The sequence below is a fragment of the Anolis sagrei genome, chromosome 2 (genome assembly GCF_037176765.1).
Source record: "Anolis sagrei isolate rAnoSag1 chromosome 2, rAnoSag1.mat, whole genome shotgun sequence".
NCBI classification, from domain to species: Eukaryota; Metazoa; Chordata; class Lepidosauria; order Squamata; family Dactyloidae; genus Anolis; species Anolis sagrei.
In genome coordinates this window covers 239,432,489-239,460,130 of record NC_090022.1, presented here as the reverse complement: position 1 = coordinate 239,460,130, position 27,642 = coordinate 239,432,489, and the positions used below count along the sequence as shown (strand labels likewise).

General features: G+C 38.1%; 1 protein-coding gene across 6 annotated transcripts in view; it reads left to right on the top strand.

Moving 5' to 3' along the window:
- The window catches only part of CSNK1G3 (casein kinase 1 gamma 3), a 71,997-nt gene that overhangs the window by 17,474 nt on the left and 26,881 nt on the right, over positions 1-27,642 (top strand). For all 6 annotated transcript variants that reach the window (XM_060761975.2, XM_060761973.2, XM_060761971.2 and 3 more), the window contains exons 2-6: positions 3,065-3,139; positions 4,545-4,973; positions 6,871-6,911; positions 11,360-11,429; positions 23,283-23,431. In XM_060761975.2, the coding sequence (XP_060617958.1) occupies positions 4,796-4,973; positions 6,871-6,911; positions 11,360-11,429; positions 23,283-23,431 (438 nt within the window). In that variant the 5' untranslated portion in view covers positions 3,065-3,139; positions 4,545-4,795. The remainder of the gene's footprint in view (positions 1-3,064; positions 3,140-4,544; positions 4,974-6,870; positions 6,912-11,359; positions 11,430-23,282; positions 23,432-27,642) is intronic.

The window sequence follows — 27,642 nt, the reverse complement described above, 5'->3', positions numbered from 1 at the left end:
CTAGCTGTTCCTACCAAGGGAAAGGAGGGGTAGAAGAAGTAACATCCTCTTTCTTTGTGTGTTTGCACATGCAAAGAGGAAAGTCCTATTTCCCAATTTTGAGGGTGTGCAACCTCTTCCTGAGAACTGATGTGGGAGAGACAAAGGAAGAGCGTAACGAGGGGGATTCTTTCCCACTATCCCATTTCTTTTTCCCCACGTTGAAAGAGCAGCATTGATTTACTATTCCAATTGGCATTGAAACATCTGTGCTCAATTGGCTGTGCTGAGATGGCTGCAGTCAACTGGCTGTGCTAAACAGGCTGCAATGAATATCCCACTTCCACACTCAGAGGTGGTTTTGCTAGTTCCTTTCCCTGAAATATAGCTTGGTATTCATCCATGATCTTCTATACAAACAGTCTGGCCGAGATACTGCTTAACTTCCAAGATCTAACAGGATCTGGTGCCATTACAGCAGACAGCAAACTTGGGCCCTCCAGGTTTTTTGGATTTCAACTTCCAGAAATTCCAGCCAGTCTTCCAGCTGTTAGGAATTGTGGGAGTTGGATTCCAAAACACATGGAGGGCCGAAGTTTACCCAGGTCTGCTGTAGAGAACTTAGGTCTTACAACAGGTACATCAACTTTGGGGGTTGGGGGTGGGGTGTTACCCATTTCTGTAATGTTTCTAGGTATGTAGTATGCGTTCAGAGAATAATACTATATTCCAAGTATAGCACATGCTTATCAATTCATTGTTGCCAAGTCACAATCCATCAATATACACGTGAATTAAAAAATGCACTGTAAAATGCAGCTCAGTTACAATATACTGTATAATTAATCTTTCCATGAGTTGGGTCTTTTTTCAGCTATGAGAGACAGATTTACTGTTATCTTTCCAGTAGCATAGTATTTATAATCTTGCCATTAGGCAGACACCCCCCCCCCCCCCAGTGTGCTCCTGTGCATGATAGGTTCATTGGATCCCAGAAATAGTATAAAGAGACTGCTGATCAAGCTTTTGGTTAGAATAGTAGAGATTTTAGATTGTCTTTTCATTTCCAATATTTTAAGCTTAAGTCTTTTGACAAGAAACTTAACTGTATTGGGATATAATGCTATTTTTGAATGAGCTTAATCTTGTGTTAATATATACTGAGAATGCAAAATATTTTTATTTCACACTATGACTCAAATAGCAATGCCTTTGCATTCTGATGGTAAACTTTGTTTAATGAAACTTTGTTTCATGCATAAGCTTATTAAAATATGTATAAAATTATCAGATTATGTGTATAAGGTGTATATAAAACATAAATACATCTTGAGTTTAAACTTTGATCCCATATCCAAGATATCTCATTATGTACCTCTGTGCAAATAAACGTATCCAAAAAATAATTTTAGAAATGCAAATCCAAAACATTTTTGGTCCCAAGTATTTCCGATAAAGAATACTCAAACTGTATTAATAAACTCACAAGTACCCACTGTATTATACTAACTTCCAAAAATGGGGTTAGGGGTTTTACAGGACATTCCCTACCAGAAGAACTTAAGATGAAAAGCAGTCAGCCCTCCACTTTCATGGGGATCAGGGTGCTGTCTCCTAGTGAAAGTTGAAAAACTATTAATCTCTCTGACTGAGCACTGTTGCTGGGAAGGGGCTACCCACTCTGGTCCTACTTCCTGTCCCCTTGCCTTTTTCTCTGCTCATCCTCTATTTTTTCTCTGTTTGCTACTCACTCACCCCACCTTTTTTCAATCAGTTGTCCCCATGGTTTCTTTCTCTGGAGGCTAGCGTGGAGTGGAGAAAATGAGTCTGGGAAGGCAACTGTTCTCAGTGTTTGTGGGGAGGTAGACAGTGAGCAGTCAGAAAGGTGCTAAAAGAAAAAAAAAAAGGATCGTCTGGTGTCTCCCTTCCTTTAACCAGATGAAACAGATGCATGCAGGAAGAGGTGGAGAAAAAAACTCTGCATACCAGAGCCACTTCACCAACCCTGAAGATCTTGGCTCTTCCTCATTCCTGCTATGCATGTATGTCACCTACAAAGGAAGAGAAGTACCAGGCAAAATTGACACAGGAACTGGAGCAGGCCATGAATACTTATGCCACTTCCTTAACCCTGAGGTTATTGGCTCCTCTTCCTCTGTGCCAAATCTCTGTTTTACGTGATACCTCTCTTCCTTTACCTGGGTGAAACATAAACACAGCATGCAGGAAGAAGTGTTAACTACTTCTATTTGACTTACATTTTCCTTTTTTTCTGCACATGTCTTCTTTGTCTGGGCAAAGGAGGAGGACAGACACGCAGCATGCATGGAAAGGAGTAGGCTCCACACACTGCTGCCTCTTCACTTACCCTGTGGATCTAGTTTCTGTTTGCATCCCAATCCAATGGATGTGCCTTCAATTCGTGAGGATCAGTAGTACTGGGACTGAATTAATTGATTAGAAGCAAAGATGTACTGCTTTTTTGGGAGGGGATGTAGAAACCTAAAGGGCAGTGATACCTCCTCTCCCAGGATGTATGTTTACCGTTGGTTAAGCCTATCTTAAAGCAATATTCATTTGGTACTGAAAAAGGGAGGCTAAGTCAAAAGCCCCTTATTTGAATGTTACAAGGTTTTGCAGAACTTTTCTATTAGAACATTTAGGCTTGATACTTTTATTAGTAGTAGTGTTATACTGTATAACTGGATGGATGATTATTCTTTTGAGTTCTCGAGCCTCTTTAAAAATAAGTTACATTAGAATTTCCAGCTGTTTTGTATGAAGAGTGTATTTTTAATGACAAAGTCTCTAACTATAATCAGGTTAATAGCTAAATGTGTGTGGTTTATTCTAATACTTTTTCTAATATGAAGAAAAAGGGTTTTGATTGCACCTCAAACATGGTTACTATATAATGTTCCATACAGACTGGAGGAAATAAAATCCTGAAATAATTGTCAGTATTTGCGCACACATATTTGAATGACTAAAGTGTACAATGCTTGTGGCATTGAAATTGAATTATCATAAGAGAATGTATTCTGTCAAAATTCATTTCTAATTTCAAGTGCATTTTTGTTTTCAGAATGTTACTTACATATGAAATACTGTGTGGATTGTCATGGGGGGGAAAGCTGTGAATGCTGGAGCATTTTCTTGGGTAAGTTTTGACTCAAATTCTTTTGTGTGAAATATTTATGAAAATGTGGATGCTTGGGTGATGTAGGGACTGTGGCTTGCTTGTGTAATTGAGTAATAGGGTTAAAATGTGAATTTGGATGTTTAGCTTGTTTGTCGTTAAAAATGTAGAAGCATAAACAACAGACTTATTCAGCAAAGTAGTAATATTACCCATATTTACTCGAGTCTAATACACAATTAATTCTAATACGCACCTCAATTTTCAAAATCCTGAAACCAAAGAAGAAGAAAAAGAAAAGGATTCACTGGCGAATGTAATGTGTAATGGCAAAAAGTGTACTGTATGTAATTTGGCCAAAAAAAAAGGTGTGCATTACAGTGGCTGCATACTTATAATTTCTTCTTTAAAAACAAAAGTGTTAGAACACCAAAGCTTTCAGCAATGAAAAAGAAAACTTTTGGGTGCATCTATGCTTTAGAATGAATCCACTTTATCTCAGTGCTATGGAATCCTAGGTGCTGTAGTTTTACAAAATCTTGAGCCTTCTCAGCCAAAGAATGCTGATGTCTCAGCAAAGTACAGATCCCAGAATCACATAGCAGTACCCAGGGCAATTAAATTAGAGATGACATACTTCAAATAGGAGCTCCATGTGCTCTTGAAGTAGCTTCCCCTTTTCCTTTGGCTCAGCCAGCACTAAGAGTACCCTATTATGCAAATCTAATGCACAGCCTAATTTTGAGAAAGTAATTTAGCCAAAAAAGGTGAACATTAGATTTGAGTAAATAAAATGCTGATGAGTAAGTGAAAGGAACCAGATTTTTAGTGTGTAATTAATAACAACTTTATTTTTATACCCCGCCTCCATCTCCCCAAAGGGACTCTGGGCAGCTTACACATGGGACAAAATGTCCACAGAACATCAAAACAAAACAACCCATAAAAACAAAAAACACAATTAAAATAAAACATAGCAACACATAGCTATCAAAAATACAATTAAATAATACATTAGGGTATAAAACAGCAGAATTAAAACTCACTCAAACAATACACAACAAAAACCAATATGTATTGAAATTACTGTTGGTGCATGCTGATTTTACTTAGAAGTGAGGAAACACTCCACTGTGGTATTTTGTTTAATTACATTAGGGAGTATTTTGTGAAAGAAAGAATGCTTTGTTCATATTGAAGCAATAGTAATTAGAGGGGTAAACCTTTGCTAATACTGTAATATTTAAGTACAGCAGTGATAAAATTGAAAATATATGTACTTCACTCTCTGGCGTCATGTAAGTTTTTGTTTAAATAGTAAATGGTTAATTGAAAATCTTACATTATGTACTTTGTATAATATACTGTTTTTTCTGTTAATGTCATAATTTTCATGTTGCTTAACAAGCTGTTATTTTTATTACAGAAGAACATGAAATACCAATAAATGGTGCTAATAGAAGACCACCTGAAATATTTCAGTTTAACAACTATCAAGGAAAAATACTTTGCGAATGGGATGAATATGCAAGTGGTGACTGCCTGCAGCAGCTTCCTAAATCACAGTAAATAGCTGGAGCACTTAACTAGTGATGTTTCCATTTCTACATTACCCCATTTGAGTTTCCTTGTCTTGACTGGGGAAAGACGTTCAAAGTGGAGTACCATAAACTTGATATGGAAAGCAAAAAGAAAGACAAGGACAAACCAGATGATAGAATGGCAAGGCCTAGCGGACGATCAAGCCACAATCCACGAGGCAGCAGCTCATCAAATTCTGGAGTTTTAATGGTTGGACCTAATTTCAGAGTTGGTAAAAAAATAGGTTGTGGCAATTTTGGAGAGCTACGATTAGGTAAGACTATGAAAATTGTGCATTCTCCTAAAACATGCTGTATTTCGAAGTGCATTGTGAATCTAGTTAATGCCTTATATTAATCTTGTAGCATAGAGAAAGAATTGGGATGTTCAGTTTAGACAGTGATAATTAGTATTAGTGTTGGAACATCTCAGTTTGGTTTCTGAGATGTGTAAATAATATAGTGAAATACAGTTTTATGCCGTGAATGAGTTGATGCCAGAACTTTTATTTTTACAGTTGCAGGCTGACTTCCTGTACTAAACTTTCTCTTGGATTAAGAAGTGTAGGCTGATCTTGAATTTTGTTTGGTCCTGTGATTAGAAATGGCCCAGCTTTCTAAAATTGTTGGACCTTTGTTAGACTTGGAGGTTGGTATTTGGAAGTAATCAGTCAGTTGCCCCCAGATGATTTGATATGTAATTTCCATCATGTCAACCCAGCCAGATTTGTGGCTGGGCATTATGGAGTTGCCATTCAAGACATCTGGACAGCAGTGAATTACTTCCAACAGCATTGAGACAATCATTTGTATGATAACTTAACAGTGAATAAGATATGTTTTCACCTTCTAACTTAATTAAGCATTGTACAAGTTACTTCATTTCTTCTCCTCCCATGACCCAACTCATCTGAATCATAGGTTTTTTTTTTAAGTTAAGATTTCCACTATAAGTATAACTGGGGCTGTGATTAGATGTTGGTTTTCCAACTGGTAAATGAGGTTATCCTTTAATCCTGGCTTCAAATGCTGTTTGGTAAGCCACAGTATGAAATCACAATTCTCTTTTTCAGATATAAAGGAAAAATTATGGTTGAATAAATGATAGTAAAAGCACCAAAGCTGGCATGCTATATTTCATTGATTGTAAGATGCCATTGATTCTAAAATGTACCCCCAATTTGAGCCCCTGTCTTGGAAAATACTTTTTTTAGTTCTCACTCCAAATGTATTTCCTTTATTTTTATTTATTTTATTTTTATATTTACAGCAGTTAGAGGCATGCAGAACTCTTTGTAGTATATTAACATGAACATGAATTCTCATAATGATGTGGGTCACAAGGATTAAAAAGCTTGTATAGCTAATCAAGATATGTGAATAAGATAAATGTAACATAACTTGGCTCTTGTGTTGTTAGTCCGTTCACATAAAAGACAAGTAGTGCCCACTAATTCACCTTCTATTACATCCCCCATCCTGCCTGTTTTCAATCCTTATGACATACAGGTGGTTCCAGAGAAAAAGAGATAAGCAGAAAAGATATATTTCATGAATAGTACTCCAGTCATGGGAATAATTAGTATTTGTGTTGTTTTTTTAGTAATGCATTGTCATTCTAAAATGTCAACATTTTATTTGTTTTATAACTCATCTTTCCCCCAGTATAGGACCCAAGGCAGCAGCATATCATATCTCTTAGTCTTGAATTGGGAGCTGTCATAAGTATAGGTTATAGGAGGTTGTATGTTTTTAAGAACAGTATATTTCAAATGCTGAAGTAATGAGAAAAACAAAGATCTCAGGATAAAACCATATGTGTTAATCCATAAGCTGCTAGACCTCAGCTTTGCTTGAGGTACTTCAATTGTGAGGAACCTGTGTCTTTCTAGATGCTGGTTTACTACACTTGTAATCTCTCACTCTTGCCCACTTTGGCTGCAGGCGATTGGAGCTAGAATTCAATAATATCTAGAGGTCAGTTTCCTGCTCCTACTTTATTATGGTTTATATTCTGTTTATTTTCTATCATGTAATATTGATTTGTTTTAACAATAAAAATGTTAACCAAGAGTTTCTTCAGAGAAGAAATCAGTATTGCATATTGAAATCAACTTACTTTTTGGAATACAGATGTATGAAGTCTCACATTTTTGTCTTTTTGTCTTTAAGGAAAAAATTTGTATACAAATGAATATGTGGCAATTAAGCTGGTAAGTTGACTAGTTAATATTTGAAATAGCTAAACATAATCCTTTGTATAGTTGTATTTGAAGTAAAATCATTGTTTAACATTGATCTGTTGTGGAATTCTATATTTTACAAGTATAATAGTCGGGAGGGGCAAATGGGTTGTCTGGGTGCTTGAATATCTACCAAATCCTTCACTGAGTTTTTTTAAAAATAATCTTTTAAATTTCTTGATATTTTAAAAAACAAATACCTGAATTCTGATCTACATTCTTAGTTTTGACAAATGGTTAGATAGGTGCTAAAGAGCACAAGAGTAGCAAGTGTGCTTAGATACTGATGACTGGCTAAAAGAATAAAGATAGGGCTGTCCTCTGGATAAGTTTTGAAAGCAATTAATTTTTGAAGCTGTAAATCTGAACTTTTAAAAAGTTTGAGAGATACTTTGATGTTGTCACTTATTTTAGACACACACACACTTTCCTCGAATGACCTCTTGTTTCCATAACACTGACTCAAGCTTTAGTAGCTTGACAAGTGTAGAAACATAATGGGGGAAATTACAGCTCTTTTTATAATTGCAATTATTTAACTAGTATCTTTTACTAAACTATATTTTTGACTATGAGAGATACAAAAATGCCCCTTGAAAAGTTGAAATATTGGCATCCATAGTTTTGTCCATCAGTGTGTCTGCTCATTCTCTCCCACTTTATGTAAGTATAGAGATAGTGACATCATTCCAATGTATGAGGAAGAATGCATTGAAGAACTCTAACACAGTTCCATTACCATTATCAGGGAGTCAGCAATGCCTCAAAAAGTATTTATATTCTTAATTAGAAGGGTCCTCTATTTTGTTTGTGTGTATATATGGATATATACTCTTTTTCTTTTAAAGACTGTAGTATGCACTCAGCTGTACTTCAGAATAATACTGTATTTCTCATATCAAAGCATCAGTCATTAATCCACAAAGATTTGAACTTTAGGTAGGGGCAGAAAAAAAGTAGAGAAGTTTGATGTGTGAGTTGTCCAGTGCTGATATGGTTTTTTTAAAAACATGGAAATGTGTATTCTCTTGTTGCAGTAGTATTGGCTAATCTTCTGGCAGTTACTTTTTGCTTTTCAGTGGTACTGAATTTTGTGTGTTTTTTTGTTGTTGTTTTTTTAATACTACTCTAAAGGCCAAAGATATAGCTCACCTTTCTAGGTAGATAGTTATCTGAACACTTTGGCCAGAATACCTGTTCAAATATTTAGCCTTGCTACTGTACACACAACTGGGTGTCATTTCAAGGGTGAGATTATAAAGTTTTATTGATATTTCTTGCTTTTTCTGGCAAACCTGACAAACTAGTATTGATTCAGCAAGGCTACAGGGCACCTCAGGGATGCTCAGGTCCCACTATATACAGTGGTATAGTAAAATGGTGTCCTTTGTATAAAATAGTAAAATCAAGATTTTCTTTCAGAATATTTTCAAGCTAGTGATGTTTGAATCCATGCATATAGAATCTGTAGAGGCATAGGGCCGACTATATAACATACAATTGTCTAATCTTGTGAGTAATCTGCATTGTGTATGGCACAGAGTTAACAAATAGTCACACATTGCATTCAATATTTACACGTATTAGATTATCCATTACTGAAACTCAAAATGGGTTGTTGTAGGTTTTTTCGGGCTATATGGCCATGTTCTAGAGGCATTCTCTCCTGACGTTGCGCCTGCATCTGTGGCAAGCATCCTCAGAGGTAGTGAGGTCTGTTGCCATAGATGCTTGCCATACATGCAGGCGAAACGTCGAGAGAATGCCTCTAGAACATGGCCATATAGCCTGAAAAAATCTATAACAAGCCAGTGATTTCGGCCATGAAAGCCTTCAACAATACATTGAAACTCAAAATATTTCAATATTGTGTCAAGAAATGATGACATAAGTTAGGGTTAATTTTATGGTTTAAAATAGCATACAAGTTTAGTCACACACACCCCCCCCCCCGCCCAACTTTGCTTTATATTTTCAAATTATCTTTTTCTACTCAGGTGGTTAGTGCAATAGTGGAAATTTGGCAGCTTTCCAAGAGCTGCAGCATTTCTCAAAGCAATATCTAGCAAATGGATACACCATCAAAACATGTTCTTGCATTTTGCTATTGATTGGTAGTGGTCCATTCATAATTAGTATATGAAATAATATATAGTACATAGATGTGAAAGTGTAACACAATATTTATATTGTCATGTAGGTAGTATCTAAATAGATTCCTTAGAGCATGGTTGGGGAAAGTGTAGTCTAATCACCTGGAACCTTCAAGGAACCTCCCCCCCTCTCTTTTTTGGGGGGTGCAATTTTCAGGTGATTTTAAACCAAAAGACTCCTCATTCCAGATGTATAAAAACCTGCATCTCCATCAGAGAACCCCACCCAAAGTTCCCGACATCCTACTCTTGCCATATTCTGGCCAAAATGGTGACTGGAAGTGATATGTCATCATTTTGAGCAGAATGTTACCATTTGAAATGGTTTGTAGTTGCCATGTCTGGGTAGGTGATGTTACGTACAAAGGAGGTAAGAGATTGCTGTGTTTTAAATAGATGTTATTGCTCTCAAAAATGTAAGACCAATATTTCTCAATCATTCTCATTGCATGCTAGTGCTGAAAATTCTGTATCAGTGAATAATCCCTCCCCCTTTTTAAGTCTCTAGTGTGTCCTGTGCACATTTACTTAAGATAAACCCCTTGAATCCAATTATACTTAATTCTAAGTAAACCTATACCAACTTACATGAAAAAGGTCATTAACACCAGCTACACAACACACTTTAAAAAGGCATTATTTCAAGGAGTAACCCTTAAAAAGTGTTTTAGGAAAGACTAATTCTCCTTATTCTTTGAATCCTTTATTTTTGACCACTGGAATTTTTGAAACCTTCCCCTTTCCTTTGGTGTTTATTTTGTGTTTATGATGTTTTTCTGGCTGTTTTGAAACGTTCTCCTTCCCTTTGGTGTTTCTGGATTGCCAGCCTACAAAGTACTGACCTAAAAGACTTTTAAGTAGTGCTGATCTCACTGAGTTGCTATAAATCTAAAGGCCCACACTGATTTTCATTAGAGGAGGACATCCTCATGCTTTCATGTATTTGTCGAGACATCATGAGATTTCTGTTTTTGCCCTAAAATTGCTACTGTTTTTTTTTTGTTCCCTATTATGGACACCCCCCCCTCCCAAATTAAGTGTTGCCATAAGTAACTAGAAAACCCAGGGTGCTATATCTAAGAATTATTTTTCAGTCATGTTCATGGTCAGAAAAAGAATGTTATGCTTATGGGGCTTAAGCCTGTGGCTCCTCAAAACGATAAGGCAAGCCTCTTTGTAGGAGACAGATGTAGTGTGGCTTGAGCTTGCTTCTTCCTGATCCAATCCCAGTGTGTCATTCATTCAGGAGCACCAGCACTTCATTGAAGTATGTGCTCCTTTCCTTGTATATTTGGTTTATATCTCACCAAGTTTTTTTGGGTTTCTGTTTTCACTCTTGCTTTCCTATGCTATTCCTCTTGATGTTCTGGTAGTGTTACCCTGAGCAATGGTTTGCTCAAACTTTCGATTTGGGTCATGGAGATTTTTCTGCATTCCTTCCATGATATAATACAGGATGAAAACACAGGTGGATTCCTTCTACTCCACTTATTTTTTAATATGGATTTGGGAGATAATTTGGTGAACTAGTCAATGAAATAAAATTTTGTGTCACCCATTTTTCTTCTGAACACAACAAGTTGTGTAAAAATGGGCTAAAGATTCAGAAGGTTTGGGAAATTTCGAAACTGTTGCCCATTCCCCTGTTTCAGAGGATCAAAAACTTCACAAAGTAAATCCTGTGTGTTCATTGAATTTATTTAGACATATTTTTGAGTTTCTTATTATGAGGGAAACTCAAATAGTTGCTTGTTTTGGAAGAATAAATGGGAGAAATATCTCTTTGGGCAAATGCCGGTGCAGATAGGGATCTATCTGTGGGTCTAGACATATGCTTCAGCATGTTCCCTGGCTGCATATGTATTTTCAAATGTGAGAATTGCTTTACTCTCATAATCATTCCATTGAGGTTTTTTTTGTTTGTTTTCAGTTCTATCTGTAAAATCTTGCTACTTCTTTTGTGTATTTTGCATATGTGAGAATCCTTAACGAACCAGATGTTTAGAAATGGAAAGTTCTGTTTGTTGCATAGAATACAAATGTCACGAGGATGAAACATGATTGTATTACACCTAACATGATAAATAGCTTTGGTAAAAACTATTTTATGTGATGGAAAACATGTATCAGTTGAAAAGACTTTTCTTCATAATCCATTTTAATTAAAAATACAGGTGCGGTCAGTTTTAATTAATATAGGTATTAAATTAATGAGCATTTCACTGAGATCTTGGCTTTCAACATTTAAAATCTTGGTTTCTTCAGGAGCCAATGAAATCAAGAGCACCACAGCTGCACTTGGAGTACAGATTCTACAAGCAATTAGGATCTGGAGGTAAATATCATTTATTCAGTTGTAACTGAATATGAGCTGTTACGAAGGAACAAGTTTGTATTTGATTGCACACTTAGTTTGGTACAGAAATGCTTATAAAGGGAATATCATTTATTGCATCAGGTATTGGTTTATTTAATGTCATTGGTATATAACAGCAGCCACAATTATTTGAAAAGGCTAAGCCCCCATTTACACTGATCATTTGATGCAGTTCAAAGCCAGCATCAAACTTCTGCTGCTAGAAAACGTAATAGTGCATAAAAGAAAGTCCTTAATGCTCATCAGTGCTCTGTGGTTTATGTAATCACCATCTGGGTCTCACACTGGTCCTGGGATTTCCTATATCTGCACAGCAAAATCACTCTCTTCAGTACCAATTGGAAACTGATGTAATCATCGGTTTAGATGTGCCTTAAAAGCCAAATTTGACATTTAATTGTGGTATGTGAAATCTCAGCCAGTGTCCTATTCTTTGTTAAATCCACTTGCCCAACTCCTTTTACTCCTGCTAGTGTTCAGCACCTGTGTTTGATGATACTCAGAAGAGTACTTTTCATAAGGAGAATAGCTGCCAGGGAAAAATTAAACATGTTCTTCACAATAGCTCATTGCCAAAATGTTTTGCAATGGAGCAGAACTTCCTTGCTTTAAATTCATGTGGATACAAAGAATTGTTCAGCCTTGTTAATAACATAGTGCAAAGAACAGAATGCAGTTCACTTTGATTAGGAAGTTGCGGTTGATAATGGAGGCTTTGTTTGCTGGCTATGAGCAGAACTGAATAAAAGTCTTAAAGGCTATATATCTGTATCCTGGTTTTACCATTATGGAAGTCATAGCCACAAGGCAAACTGCTGAGAGGAACTTATAATCAGTACAGATGATCAATAATTTCTGTAACTTAAATTCCATAGGAAGATGAAAATGATTGAGAATGATGAAATGAAATTGTCTCATGACTTCATAAAGTCTGATGATCCTCAAAAATAGTATGAGGAGATAACCCAAATCCTGAATGTTCCTGCTTAACAAATCATTTGAAACATTTTAGTATTGTCTCTGCACTGTCTTTAATTATAACACTGACACCAGTGAAAAATGATAATAAATTGATTATAATGAGATTTAATATGGCTGTGGTTTACATAGTGATATGAGCTCGCATTTAGATGTTTAATGTAGTTTTTGTTTACGTTATTGTAACCTGTTGAAAAATTGAGATGACAACACAGATTGCACAGTAGTTATGAAAATCTCAGAAAACAGTCTGTTTTCCAGATTCCAGTAGATGACATGTTTGAGATGCAGCATGATTCAAATTGTTTATTTATCATATAGAGCAATAAGTAATATGAATGGTACATTATGAACAAACTTATCATCTGCTTCTTTGTGGTTTCTGTGACTCACACAAATTGGTCACCTGCAGTGCATCATTTGGAACTTTTTAGATTGCATGGGAAATAAGCATGGTTTGATAGTTTATTACTGCACATGACTAAAATGACACCAACTCAATTCCTTATTTCGCTCATTTGAGTTTTTCTTCCCATATCTGAATTTTGGACTTCACTTTCCCTTGACAATGGACTTAGTTTGATATCTCCTGTCCTTTAAGCATCGTTCTTCAGTTTGTCTGCTTCGTTGTGACTCAGAATTGAACTGATTGTTCTCTTGTCTCAGGCCTCCTCTTATAAAATAAAACATCTGAAAAGAGGCTTATTTAAGAAGTGTTCTTCTTGTGGGTTGGGATCCTGGAAAAGGACAGCCACTCTTAAGTGCTTCTTGTATTTGAAGGAGAAGCACAATGTAGGAGCCTGTTCATATTGTCAAGTGTCATCCCCAAGGCATGTTGGAACCAGCTCTCTTGACTAAAGACTGTTCAGTGAGAGAAGACTGTTCACATCAGTAACTGTGCTGCCAAGGATAGGTCTTTATATTCAATCTTAGTTGGCATTTCTTCTCTGCCTTCTACTTCATTTGCATCTTCAAGTTCTAAATTGATACTGAGCACTTTGGATTTGATAATCTGACTTGTGTTGAAGAGATCATTACTAGACTCAATATTGAGACCTTGGATGCCTCAGGAAAGTATGGACCACCCTGTCTTCTGATCAGACCCTAGTCCATCTCACACCAAGCAAGCCCTTAGACACCAGCACAACTCCTCCAGGTAAAACTCAAAAGTGTACCATCCAGAAGACACCTAAAGAGTTCAGGTTTTTTTCTCTCCTCCTTTTCAGCCTTCCATTTCACTACAAATGTGATCTGTCACAGTCTCCAGACCCTGTGTAACACTCACCTCATTTGTATTGTTGATCCATCCATGTTACAATCAGGCAGTTCACGCAACTATGATTCCAGATCCTCCTATTCTTGGTCTTGTTGCCCATTGTCTCGCAAACCTTGTCTTGGGAATAATAAAGTGTTTGTCAATACTGCAGAAATGACCAGACATGGAAAGACACAGTGCCTACTACTGCAGAATTGCTTCTCCATGCCATTTTAAAAAAAGGTTTCCTTCTAGGGGTTTTTTCTGTTATCATGAATATACTTAAAGTTACTTGAAGCTTCTCTATCATAGTCACGTCATCACCAGACAACCTGAAGTGAATTGATTATTGGATCCATAAGGTGCCATGGTCCCATTTGTCTTTTCAGAATTAAATCTAACACAATAACCTGAGCCTTTGAGACCTGATGATTAGTCAGATGCATCCCCTAAAACTCCTAACAGTTCTGCCTCAGTCTCCTGAAGCAGTTGTTAGAGATCACAATTGGATCTTGTCAATGGATGAGGTCTTATTGTATCAGACCAGATGTTTCACATGACTTCAGTTTGAACTCAATCAGTCTAAACCTTGTATTTTCAAAGGTTTTCATGGCTGGAATCACTGGGTTGCTGTGAGGTTTTTTGGGCTTTATGGCCATGTTCCAGTAGCATTTTCTCCTGACATTTCACCTGCACCTGTGGCAAGCTTCCTCAGAGGTTTGTTCAGAGGTCTGTTTGTTCAAAGTGTTCTTACCATCCATCAAGGGAATCACTGACCGTATAGCGAAACTGATGAAGAAACAACCTACAATCAATCTATAGACCCACCAAGAAAATTCAACAAATGCTACTTTCAGCAAAGAGGGATCCTCTTAACCACTGCAGGAGTCTACCATATACCATGCAGCTGTGGACAAGCCTACATAGGGACTATCAAATGCAGCGTCCAAACACGAATCAAGGAACACGAAAGGCACTGCAGGCTAACTCAACCCGAGAAGTCAGCTATAGCAGAGCACTTGGTGAACCAACATGGACAAATAATATTATTTGAGAACACAGAAATGCTAAGCTACTCCAAAAACCATCATGTCAGACTACATAGAAGCCATTGAAATCCACATGCATGCAGACAATTTCAACAGAAAGGAAAAAACCATGAAAATGATCAAAATTTGGTCACCAGTTTTTAAAAACACAAGAATCAAGACAGTAAATGAATAACACCACTAAAAAATGGGAATTCCAGGCAGCAAACAATCAAGGGTCAGTTCTCACCTCCCAAACAGATGATGTCTGCAGACACAACAGCCAGGACTATACAGCTGAAGGGCAACTTAATGCTAATCAAGCTTGGTAATTGCAACATTCATACTTGCTTCAAATAGACAGGATTCTTTGCCACCCTGGACATTCCACAGATATGTGTACACTCCAACTACCTCATTTCCTATAGACCTCTGAATAAACCTTTGAAGGCGCTTGCCACAGATACATGTGAAACATCAGGAGAAAATGCTACTGGAACATGCCTATACAGCCCGAAAAAACTCACGACAACTCAATCTAAGCCTTCTGTCTCTGATTTTTATATAGGTGTAGCTAAAATCATGTTCCAGCACCAGCTTTGATACCAGTGTTGCGTCTCTTATTCAGTGGAAAGCACATATTGTTGGTCATCTACTACATGGAGTGGAGAGCACACATTGTTGGTCATCTACCAAGAGATATTTAATTATTAGGAGTGTGCTCACTTCTCATCAGCATGTTGGAGAAGCTAGTAGTCATAAAGGTCTTCAGAGGTTTTGATCTGACCTTCCCCAACAAGGTGGTAAAGGTGGTTTCCACCAATACTAGATTGGTCTACATTAGGGGTCCTCAAACTTTCAAAGCAGAAGGACGGTTCATTGTCCCTCAGACTGTTGGGCCGGACTATATTTTGAGAAAAACATGGACAAATTCCTAAGCACACTGCAGATATATTATTTATACTGCAAAAAACATGAAAGAACAATACAGTATTTAAAATGATGAACAATTTTAACCAACATAAACTTACTAGTATTTCAATGGGAATGGTGGGCCTGCTTTTGACTGATCAGATAGTCAAGTTAATTCAGATTGTTGTTGTTGTGGTTGTGGTTGTTGTGTGTCTTGAAGTTGTTTCAGACTTAGGATGACCCTAAGTCTAAAGTTTAGACCAGGGGGCGAGTAAATGACCTTGGAGGGCTGCATCCGGTCGCGAGCCTTAGTTTGAGAACCCCTGGTCTACATGATTGAACAAACTGGGTGGCACAAAAACAGTCTACTATTGCACCTCATGCTGACCTTGTGGAGCTGGTGCCTTCTTTCAGGGATTTGCATTTCTGTGATCCTTCTTTATGGGAAGATAATGTACTGAAGCCCCCAGTGACGCAGTGGGTTAAAGCACCGAGCTGCTGAGCTTGTTGATCGAAAGCTCGCAGGTTCGATTCCGGGTAGCGGCGTGAGCTTCCGCTGTCAGCCCTAGCTTCTGCCAACCTAGCAGTTCGAAAACATGCAAATGTGAGTAGATCAATAGGTACCGCTACGACGGGAAGGTAACGGCGCTCCATGCAGTCATACCGGCCACATGACCTTGGAGGTGGACAACGCCGGCTCTTCGGCTTAGAAATGGAGATGAGCACCACACCCCAGAGTCAGACATGACTGGACTTAATGTCAGGGGACAACATTTACCTTTTAATGTACTGAAAGACTCCTTAAACAAGGATAATGTCTCTTGCCAAAAATGGAAACTGCATCCTTGGTTACATTGTGGCCTTGTCAGATTGTGGGGTAGACCTAGGATACATTTATTCACCTCACTTTAAAACTAGCAGTACCCAGTCTTCTATTCTAGTACACATCAAGGAAGAGAATCACTAGAAAACATGTTACTATTCCACTGGGGAGGTCTTGCCATGTGTCATAAACACGACCACATTATTAGAAACTTAGTTTAAACAGACAACAGGAACAAGCCAACAAAATTAAGAATCAGAGGAACCAAATTCAGGAATTCTTGGAAGTCAAGCTGGAATAACAACAAGGTCAGGTTTGAAGTCAGAAGCATGAAGCACAAGCAACAAAGAAATATATATGAGCTAGTGATTAGATCTAAAGTCCAAATAGCCATAGTCATAATTCCTTGAAGTCAAGCCTGCAAAGCAGTGGCTCCCAACCTTTGGTCCTCCAGTTATTTTGGACTTCAGTTTCCAGAAATCTCAAGCATCTTACTAGCTGTTAGGAGTTCTGTCCTAAACATCTGGAGGAGCAAAGGTTGGGAACCACTGTGGTAAAGCAACAGAAACAGGACAGGAACAAATGGGTGTTGGACTCAAGTCAAACATTATTGTCCACTGCAAAAGAATCACAACACTGAGGGATTTATATCTTACGATCTCAGCTACTACTTGATTAACTAGTGTTTTTAAGCTAATTTCTGAGCCCTGTGATATCCTGCCCGCTCTATCCGATGCTGTAGAGGTGTCCGCATGTTTAACCCTTTTTGAAGCTTGCTCAGACATGCTTGCTTCCGTTTTCTCTAGAGGGGCTTTCACAGACTGCTGGGGAGTTTTTGTTTCAACTGAAGGTAGGGCAGACTGCTAGGAGCTGCTGGCCTCCATCTCCTCTGTTTGCCCTTGTAGCAACACCTGGCCCTGGCTGTCCAAATAGGCCATGACACTATGTTTTTATCCCGTTTCCCTTCACAGTGGTTAAAATCAGAAAGGATAGAGCCTGGTGTATTTTAGTCATCTCTTGGTTGTTGAGACAATTTTGGGTTGCCATCCTTTTCTACCTGTTCCACAGAGCATTCCATCAGCACCTACTTCATTTTCACCACTTCACCATACCTAGAGGCAAGGTAACACACTTAGACTTGAAGACGCTCAGATGAACTGTGTGGTGAATATTCTCTGATTTCATCATCTGCATTGGTTAGATCTATTATTGACTCTGTATCTGCCATTTAGCGCTTGTATACTTACAGATGCCACAAATACCTCCATTTTTTGTCATTGCATGATTTCTCCCTTCGTCATTTGTCAGTTCCACACTCCTGGACTTCCTTTTGTCTTTAGTAGACAATGATCATTCTGTCTTTTTTTGTAAGATGCTATCTTTCAGCACTTTAATGAAATTTGTAAAACAAGGGAGCTGTTTATTAGCACCCTGTGGTAAAGAGATTCAAGAAAGGTTATAAGAATCTTCATCTACTGGTCTCTTATGCTTCTGCCGCATGGAGTGCTTGATATTGTGTGACTTCAGGTTCTTTACCTAAAAGGTGGCCTTTTTGATAGCCATTACATCAACCAGCAGAGCAAGAGAACTATCTTCTCTCAGGGTTGAGACTGTGTACTTCATTTTCATAATATTCCTGTCTAAGGTTGTTTCTGCTTCCAACCATAACCAGGACGTTGCATTACCTTCTTCAATGCCAAACCCTGCTTCTGACCTGGAACATTTCCTCTATTCTCTATATGTCAATCACATTTTATGTAAACTGGACAGCCCCTTTACATCAGATATTTCATTTGTTATTCAATTTCAAAAAGGGTTCACCAGTTTCACCATAATTTTTTTCTTAGTAGGTTTCCTCTACTATTCAGCAGGATCCTCTCACCCCTGTGCAGAGTCATTTGACCAACCTGAGGACTATCATGATGACCTGTTTTCCTTTTTTTGTAAGGTGGCTGTTTGGTCTCAGCATTATAGAATTGAAGTAAGGTCAATAACTGAGGGTGCATTTGGTAGAGCTGACCTTATTCTTGTGTTACATAATACTACCTCCCCCATTGTAAATATTTTATAATCTGCCATTTGTGTTAGTCACAGAGACCCCCAAGGAAGGAGGTAGAGGAGGAAGAGCTGTTCTTTACATGTAACTCTGGTTCTTTGAGTGATCATATGTGAATTCAGAAAACTCAGTTTGTCCTCCACTCATGGTGTTCTACTCTCCTTAATTCCTTGGCTGCTGCTATGGCAGCCAGGGAAATGAAGAATCGAGCTGGACTAACATTAGTCATGCACAGTGAGTGGGGATGAAACTAGTGCCAAAGTGCTTATTTTTCAGTTCTAGAAGGTTCCAAGTAATGCACTGTTCATTCAGTTCTTCTTTTTGCATAGGTAACTGTTGTATCAGATTTTAATTGTCATAAAGAATTATTAAATTATTAAACAGTTTCATAAAAACAGTTGTATTTTCTACTGTATGCAAGATGATACTTGATTGATAGTTCTGTGAGCAATATGAATGGACATTCAGTTTGACAGCTGTACAAATGTACATGGAAACTGGTCATACTGTTCTGTGAAAAGCAGAGTGTACCTGTGATTGATATTATTAATTTTCCACTCATACGTGTTAGGTAGATGGATTTCAGTTATGTATGTGGCTATGTTTTGTAATACGAAAAGTATTTAAGTTAAGTATAACTTAAACAAATCTGGTCATTTCGCTATTGAGAAAAATATACTTGCATTTCTTTTCTTATGCACTCTGGCATTCTTTCTCAGATTTGTTCACCCTGGTTGTAATACATGTTATAAAGTAGACTCTCCAGATCCGCAATTTCCATTGACTATGGAGTGTCATGTCCTATAAATGAAATGAAGATGACATGAACACAGTTGGACAGAAGAGTACACATATCACCACACTTTATAAAATGGGATGCAACCATCTACTTTTTTGACATGCACAGGGGATCCAGTAAGTGAACCCCAACAAGTCTGAAGGGTCCACTGTACTTTATTGTAGTCTAAAGTACAGGAGAAGATATTAGTAAAGTGTATCTTTAATGATACACTTTACTAATACCAGAGTGAAATTCGGGATATTGATATTTTTTTGGCCATACAGTTTTCTGCAGGACCAACATAAATGTAGCAGTCAGGTATTTATTTTGTACTAGTAGCTGTTGTGGCATTTTGCTTATCTGCATAGCATTCAGTAAGGAAGTTCATTGTTTTCTGAAGATCAGATAATTGTCTGGTTCTAACATTTCTCTATGGAGAATAGAGAAATCAAAGTTTCCTCTGCACAGTGGGTAGCTGTGCTAGCCATTTGTTTTTGGATAAGCAAGATAATACCGACCTGAGTATCCTGAATTGAAGAGTTTTTAAACCAACACTAGGAGGATATCCCCTCCCCCTGTAAAAATCTCTAATGTTTGGATAAATCTTTCTACATGTCTGGGGTCTCATACTTGAATTTAGGGGATTTGATGCTAATAGAGCTTATTTTGCCAAAGAATTCATACTTACACTGTATTTGCTTTGCATATAGTTGAGTAAGTGAACATTACTAGTTAAATATATATTTCTCACATATTGGAAAGTTATGAATCGTACTCTTTAGATAGGGCATTTCTACCCCAGCACTATTGAAATTCTAAGAGCCGTCGCAAACTAGGTTCCTGCGGGAGAAAACCTTGCTAGCACGTCCCTGACGTCATGAGCCTGCGCCTCTCTCCCCGCCCCTTTCTTTGCCCCTTTCTCTTTGCCAGCATGGTTTTTCCTTTGCTAGGGCAGCATTGCCCGCATTTTCTCTCAGTTGAATTCTGCCAACTGAGAGAAAATGCGGGCAATGCTGCCCTAGCAAAGGAAAAACCACGCTGGCAAAGAGAAAGGGGCAGAGAAAGGGGCGGGGCGAGAGGCGGAGTCTCGTGATGTCAGGGACATGCTAGCAAGGTTTTCTCCCTCAGGAACAGAGTTTGCGACGGGCCTAAGAGAGAAGGGTTCTCAGCAGTTCCACTTCAAGACGTCTAATCTTGTTGCCTTCCCTCCTCGTGCATCTTTTCCCTTCTGCCATCAGTACAGTACAGTGAGATTCCTTGTGGGTTTGTAATAGTCATGGAATACCAATACATGTTCTGAGAGAAGACTTAATACTTACCTGAACTCTTACATCATTGATAGCCTTAACTTTTTGTTATTTCCCTTAGTTGTACTGCTTCTGTACAAGGTAGCTTTTCATGTACAAAATATATTTTAAAAATTGTCCTGGAAACTTTTCAAACACTTCCTCATTACTAGCTTCATATTTGTGTTGCTGTAATGGAGGTATGGGTAGGCAAAGGTAAGGGTTTTCCCCTGACATTAAGTCCAGTTGTCTCAGACTCTGGGGTGTGGTGCTCATCTCCATTTCTAAGCCGAAGAGCCAGGATGTTCATAGACACCTTAAAGGTCATGTGAGACCAACAGTAAAATATTAGCGTACTATAGGATGTTTCCTATAGTTATTTTTTAAAAAAGATTTACAACATTTCATTGATTATAAACACCATCGATTGTAATGTATACTGTACACTCAGTACTACCAACAGAAAGCCTCCCCCCTATATATATGTGTGTGTGTGTGTATGTATATGTATACACACACACACACACACACACATATATACACACACACATACATACATACCCACTGTAAACTAGCTCTACCTTGTAGAGTGGAAAAAGTAGAGTTACCTTACAGTGGGTGTTGATAAACTGAGTGAATTTATAACTGGGTTTCAGTTTAGAATGTTTGAGAAAAACATTTCTGCATGTCTTTATTTAAATTATTTTCCAAGTTGGAGTTTAGGCGCTCCAGATACTTCGTGTTCTGATTGACTGATTGACTCTCAGTGTGTCTGCAAGGCATATTTAGACAGCGATGTTTGTCTCTCTTAATGCAGAGATATGTGAATTCATTTACAATAACAGTTTTATTGACATACCTTATATCTGTTGGGAAAAATAGTAATGGGAGCCAACAAAATGTATTCATTGATTTATGTAATACATTTATTTTATATTGTTGCCTATTGTCCTAACCTGAGCCTCCTTCCACACAACTGAATAAAATCACACATTTTCTGCTTTGAACTGGGATATATGGCAGGGTATTCTCAGATAACCCAGTTCAAAGCAGATATTGTGGGATTTTCTGCCTTGATATTCTGGGTTATATGGCTGTGTGGAAGAGCCCTGAGAGAGGCTCTGAAAAAAATGGCACTGCTGTTAGAGCTATGTGTTAATAGATGTGGGTTGGATTGACTGATAAAATGCACTGGGAATTACTTACTGTTCTATAAGTAAAGCTCTTGATGTTTAGAAATATGCATACTTTTGATTTTGTTGTAGTAAACAGATGGTCATTAAGTATTCTAAATAAGGATACCTGTACAGAATGCTGGAAAATATAGTATTGATAAATTTCTTAGTACTAATATCCAATTGCTTGGTCATAAGTAATACTGTAATTGTTGATAAAAGATTACAAGACACCATAAAAGATGGGTTTCATAAAGCTCAGTATTTAGTTGTATGCATGTGTTATTTCATTCAACAATTCCTAGTATTACAAATGGACATAGCTGGCACCCATGTGAACTGATAAATGCTGGATCAATGTAGTTTCTGGTTGCTTGTGAGTTACTATTAAAATATACCTAACTGATACTATTTCATACCATAAACTCTCTATTGACTTGATATTAATATTGCCTCACAGTAATTAAAAGCAGATTGAGTTCTGGACAACTGGTAATCTACAATAATACCTTAATGTAAATCTGCATACAGAAAGTTCTGTGTAATATGATTTTTTAAAATGCAAATTGACAATAGCATGATTAATTGGTAGAGGACTACTATTTTCAGAATGCTAACTTTTAATTGCTTGTGGTATGATTCTGTCTTGAGCATTTAAAATTCGGGCCCCTCTACATCCCAAACTTGTTTCCCTCATCTTTGTCATGTATGTGGGTTTGGGAAACGATAGACTGGAGTGAGATGGCTGGAAGAAGAAAGAAGGGAGTATTTGCAAGCCAGAAATGAGGTCTTGAGCCAAGACAAGAATGAGAGAGGTGGATTGAAGTAAGGGATGTGAGAGTTTACAAACAATTGGATTTTAAACTGGGGCAGGATTGAGTGAGGGAGAAGGAGTGGGAGGGAGGATTTGCACAACATTTGACAGTCGCAGCAAGCCAAGGCTTGTCCGTGCCAAGGAGTGACTTGTTGTTTAAGGTATTGGGAGGGACATCTCTCCATTTTTCAGGAAGTGAAGCTCCAGAGGCCTGTGGGGCTATCTATATTTTGCCCACTCATGTCATAAATACATATCCTCACATTTTTCAGTGATAAGTTGCTGTATGTGTTTATTCAGCAGTTAAAATTTATTCATTGAAATGTGTGTGAAATTAAATATAGCTAGCAGTAATATTGTTTTGAGATCTGCAGCAAACATTATTTCCCCATAAGACATGTTTTAGAGCGCTTTTTTCTATAATATGGAGTTCTTAAGGAACACAACTATTACATTATAGCAGAACTTACTATAATGTTCTGCTTTTAAGTTTTTAAAGGTATTTGATTACAATATCTCAAAAATGACCCAAGCCCCCTAGGAAGCATTCTTTACTGAATGAAATGTTATCTGTATTTTGCTGTGTTTTATCTAGAGGAAAGTGATGTCAAGTAGTTTAAACGTGTCTATCAAATCTGTTTTCAAACTATTATCCACATTATGTGTGAGTTTCCCCCCTCAATGTTATTTTTTATTTTGACAGATGGAATACCTCAGGTTTACTATTTTGGCCCTTGTGGCAAGTATAATGCCATGGTGCTGGAACTACTGGGACCTAGTTTGGAAGACTTATTTGACTTGTGCGATAGGACTTTTTCTCTGAAAACTGTTCTTATGATAGCCATACAGTTGGTGAGTATACCCTCTTCTAAATTGTCTTCTCTACACTTTCAGAATATTATTTGAACAAATGTAGAATCAAAGAGTGTGTCACTTGTTCTCTGCTATATTAGACTTGTTCTCTGCTATATTTTTATGCAGCTTATGTTTATAAACTGAGAGCCAGTGTGGTATGTAGTGGTTTGAGTGTTGGACTTGAACTCTGGTGACCAGTGTTCAGATTTCCTCTGGTCTCAGAAACCTACTGGATAGCCTTGGGCAAGTCACATCCTCCCAGCCTCAGAGGAACGCAAAGGCACCCCCAATCAAACAAATCTTGCCAAGAAAACCCTGTGATAGGGTCATCTTAGGATCACCGTAAGTCAGAAATGACTTGAAGGCACATAGAACTGACAAATTTAGAAATGATTGAAGATAATTTGGATGCAGAGGTCCCATCAGCTAAAATTATACTTCTTGGTTTCTGTGATGTACAGATATGGGTTCGCTTTACCTGCACAGTGCATTATTCAGAAGCTTTTAGTGCTCTGACATGTGTTTTGTCATTAACCCCACCCACTACCCAGATAGCATATTAGTATGGTTCCCAAGCAAGACCTTCAGTTCCTTTTTATCGGCTACTGCAGCAGGGTCCATTAGTCGCCTCCTGAATTATTTTTTCCTGAACTGTTGTTGGTTTGATGATATAGTATCTTTGTTTTTTGTTTTCTTCTCAGAATTTTGGCTATTTTGAATTTTTTCATGACTGGGTGTAGTCTGTATATTGATGTTTCATTCAGTTTTCCTCTTATGTTTTGATGTTCCTCCATGGGAGCTTTATCCTTTTATGGCCTCTTCTATGTTTCCTGTGGGGAAAAGATCCCTGAAATTTCTAGGAGAAGACCATAATATGTTAACCTGTGCTAATTGTGCCAATCTTTCACTCAGGCATGACACAATCGGGTTTTGCATCTTAAAGCCCTGCTTTGGAGGAGACCCTTCAATCTTCTAACATTATAGTAGAGCAGTTGTTCTCAACCTTTTCTTCACCACAGACCCCCCCCCCAATATGTTTTGCGGTTATGGACCCCAAGACTTAACTCAAGATTTAAGGCACTTGACTCCATGAAACAATTATTCAGATATGATAATTTGTTAATGCACACACTCCTATTTTATATTTCCCACCCAGCTGCTCTCATAATCAGTTTCCATCTCTGGTTGTTTTCAATTGAGACAGTAAGTTTAAAAAGCCAATTTTTCCAAAAGAAGCATAGAAACGAAGTTTTTGTTCCCTTTCTAGCATGCTTTCATTTGTTCACTTGTTTGTTCAGATTTAATCGCAAAAAATCATAACATTTCTTCAATCCTTCACAGACATTGCGGACCCCCAGGGATCCCCAGACCCCAGATTGAGAATCACTGCAGTAGAGCATAGGGGTCTCCACCTGCCTTCTGTCTCTATAAAATCCAGCTGACATCAATCTTGTTCAGAGCAAGCAACTTAAAGCTTTTCCATTCAGGATGTCCTGAAATATTCCCTTTGTAGTTGAGTGTTCCCTCCGTTATGGGGAAGTTTTTCAAACCTGCTCTGGAAGCTGCTTGTCCTCAATGCCAATAAAGCCCACATAAGAAGAAAAAGAAGGAGAGAACTGAAGACCTGCCTTCTGATGTCCCATTTCTCCCAACTGAATTGTTTTATCTCCCTAAGGTTGTTGGTGAGGTTCCTAACAATTTTCAGTTTTAGGTGGACATACTCCAGTGGCTTCTTTTCCAGTTGAATCTCCTACTTGTGTAATGTTATCCTCCACTTCAGTTGCTGTAGTCATGGAGTACTCGCCACCCCTCCCTCTCAGTTTGCATGCTTTATGTCTCCCAACTGTTTGGCAGTATCTTCAGGATACCTAGGAAAACTACTTCTTCTGGTTCCTCCTTCTCCTAAATTGCTGGCTGGCAGGAAAATGACCCTACTGGGAAAAAACTGTGCCTTGATGTAGATGTAGACATCAGTCCTCCTCATCTTCTTTGTCCTCCTCTTCAGCCTTGGCTATTCGGTCTCATACCCCATGCTACGATTGGTACTGAACAAGGCCATTAATACTACGAGCATACTTACTATGACAGGAATGATACTTGTCTTCAAGGTTATTGATGCTTGTCACCCTCTCAAGACTTTGGTGCTACTTTTAATCACAGCTGCATGTTCAACACTTGCTGGCCACATCATGTGTCGTATTATTCACCATCTCCATCCCAATTCTCAGGGACTCTTCGCTTTTGATCACTACTTCCTCCTTAGTCCCTCCTTCAGTTCCAGCTGCATCATTTGCCCTGCTTTTGACTATATCTACTGCAGTTTAGTGGTTGCAATCTTTGAGTCAGCTGCTTCCTCTAGCAATCTTCCATCCTATTTTGCCCTCAACACATTATCTTTGGCTTCAGAGAATGCCTCAGATTCATTCACTACTGCTCATGTAAAACCAATTACAATCTGTCCATTCACTTTTATTACAATTATCTTACTAAAGATGTTAGATCCTTTATGCAATAGATATTCTACATGGCATGCCCCATCAATCTCCAATTTCAACACTTAGAGCCAGAGATTCAAGATCCTGTCTATCACTGGATTCATTAAGGCCCATCTCCTGCTTTTCTTTCACTTTTGTCTTATCTTGTGTAGGTTGCCAAAAATGTTGGTATTTTTTAATACCCTCGACCTTGGAGATGTTTGAGTAACTGTACAAGATAGTTGAGACTGGTGCTGAATGGCTTGCACAACATCCCTGTAGATTTGCACATGCAAAAACATCACAAAAATTGCACTTCACGCTGACAGAGAGAGCAAGATATTAGATGCCATGGGAGGGAATGAACCCAATTCTTACTTTGCCAATTACATTGTTTTAGCGATTTTTGTGGGAAAATGTCTTCCGTTTCTTGAACTGTCTCCCAGAGGAGGACAGAAGAATTTCTGTTAAATCTCCAAACTGAGGATCACTACCTGATCTCATAATGAATTATGACCACCTGCCATCTAGTGAATTGTAGCTGGAAGACCATTGCTGCAGCTGTTTTCTTTGTCAACTTGGCTGGCTGAGAATCTCTGTCTTCTTTCATCAAACATGTTCCCCCTTCCTTTTGATGATATTGGTCTCTTTAACTCTTCCATGGATACCCAAAATGAAATCCATTGCTTAGAAATTGGGGTTTTAACTTCCACCTCCATAGGCCAGATCTGGTTTTGACAGGTTGACCTCTGGACTCAGTGTGCCTAGAGTCCTACTTACAGTTGTTTGCAAAAACAAGGTCATCTTTTTTCTGCTGTTTATTGGAAGACTTCATCTACTAAATACAGTATTACGTTCAAGAAACATTTCCCAGATTTGGATAGATGTTATCTTTGACTTTTTTCAGAATGATTATTCAGCAACTGTCCCACCAGCATTCCCACTTCAATTATGAGAACAGGTTCAATGAATCCTATCATGTGTGGGCCACCATCACCTCAGATTTGTGGATTCTCGATATCATGAAGAAATGTTACACCATAGAGTTCTGCAGAACTTCATCTACAGACATTCTATGTGTCACTCTTTCAGCTATGCTAAGAGATGAGATGAAGGTGCTCACCAAAGGAGTCAGTCAGTCACTTGGAGTTCTTTTTCTGCTACTTCATTATCACTATTCTTATCTCAGAAATGTGAACTCCCATATTCTACCCAGATGCTTCCAGATGGTGACACTTGGAACTATCATTTCCCTGTCAGTCTCAACTCTGGACTTAAAGGATGCATTTTTTTCATATTGCTCTCCCCCTCATGAGGTTTTTATTATTCACTGTAGAGCAAAAGGCATATCATTGCTGTGCCCTCCTGTTCAGATTATGCATGGCCCTGTGTGCATTCACCATTTTTAACAATGGTTGTTTGATTTCAGCAGCAGGATATTGTCCTGTTTCTTTATATTGATGATGGCTTTTGGTTGCTCACATCTGATAATATTTTTTCCTGAACATTCACACAATATTTGGACTTCCCAACAACCTTGATCTTGGCAGATGAGAATTTTAGGAGCTGTTCTGGCTTCTCAGTTGCACGCTGCCCTCCTTCTGGATCACAGGTTTCATATACATTGCCTATACACCAGGAGAATTCTCCTTCAGGACATTTAGGTCCTCTTGGGCTTCATGGCTTAGTCAAAAGCAGTGGCATCTTATTTGAGACTGGATGCAGACCTTGTAG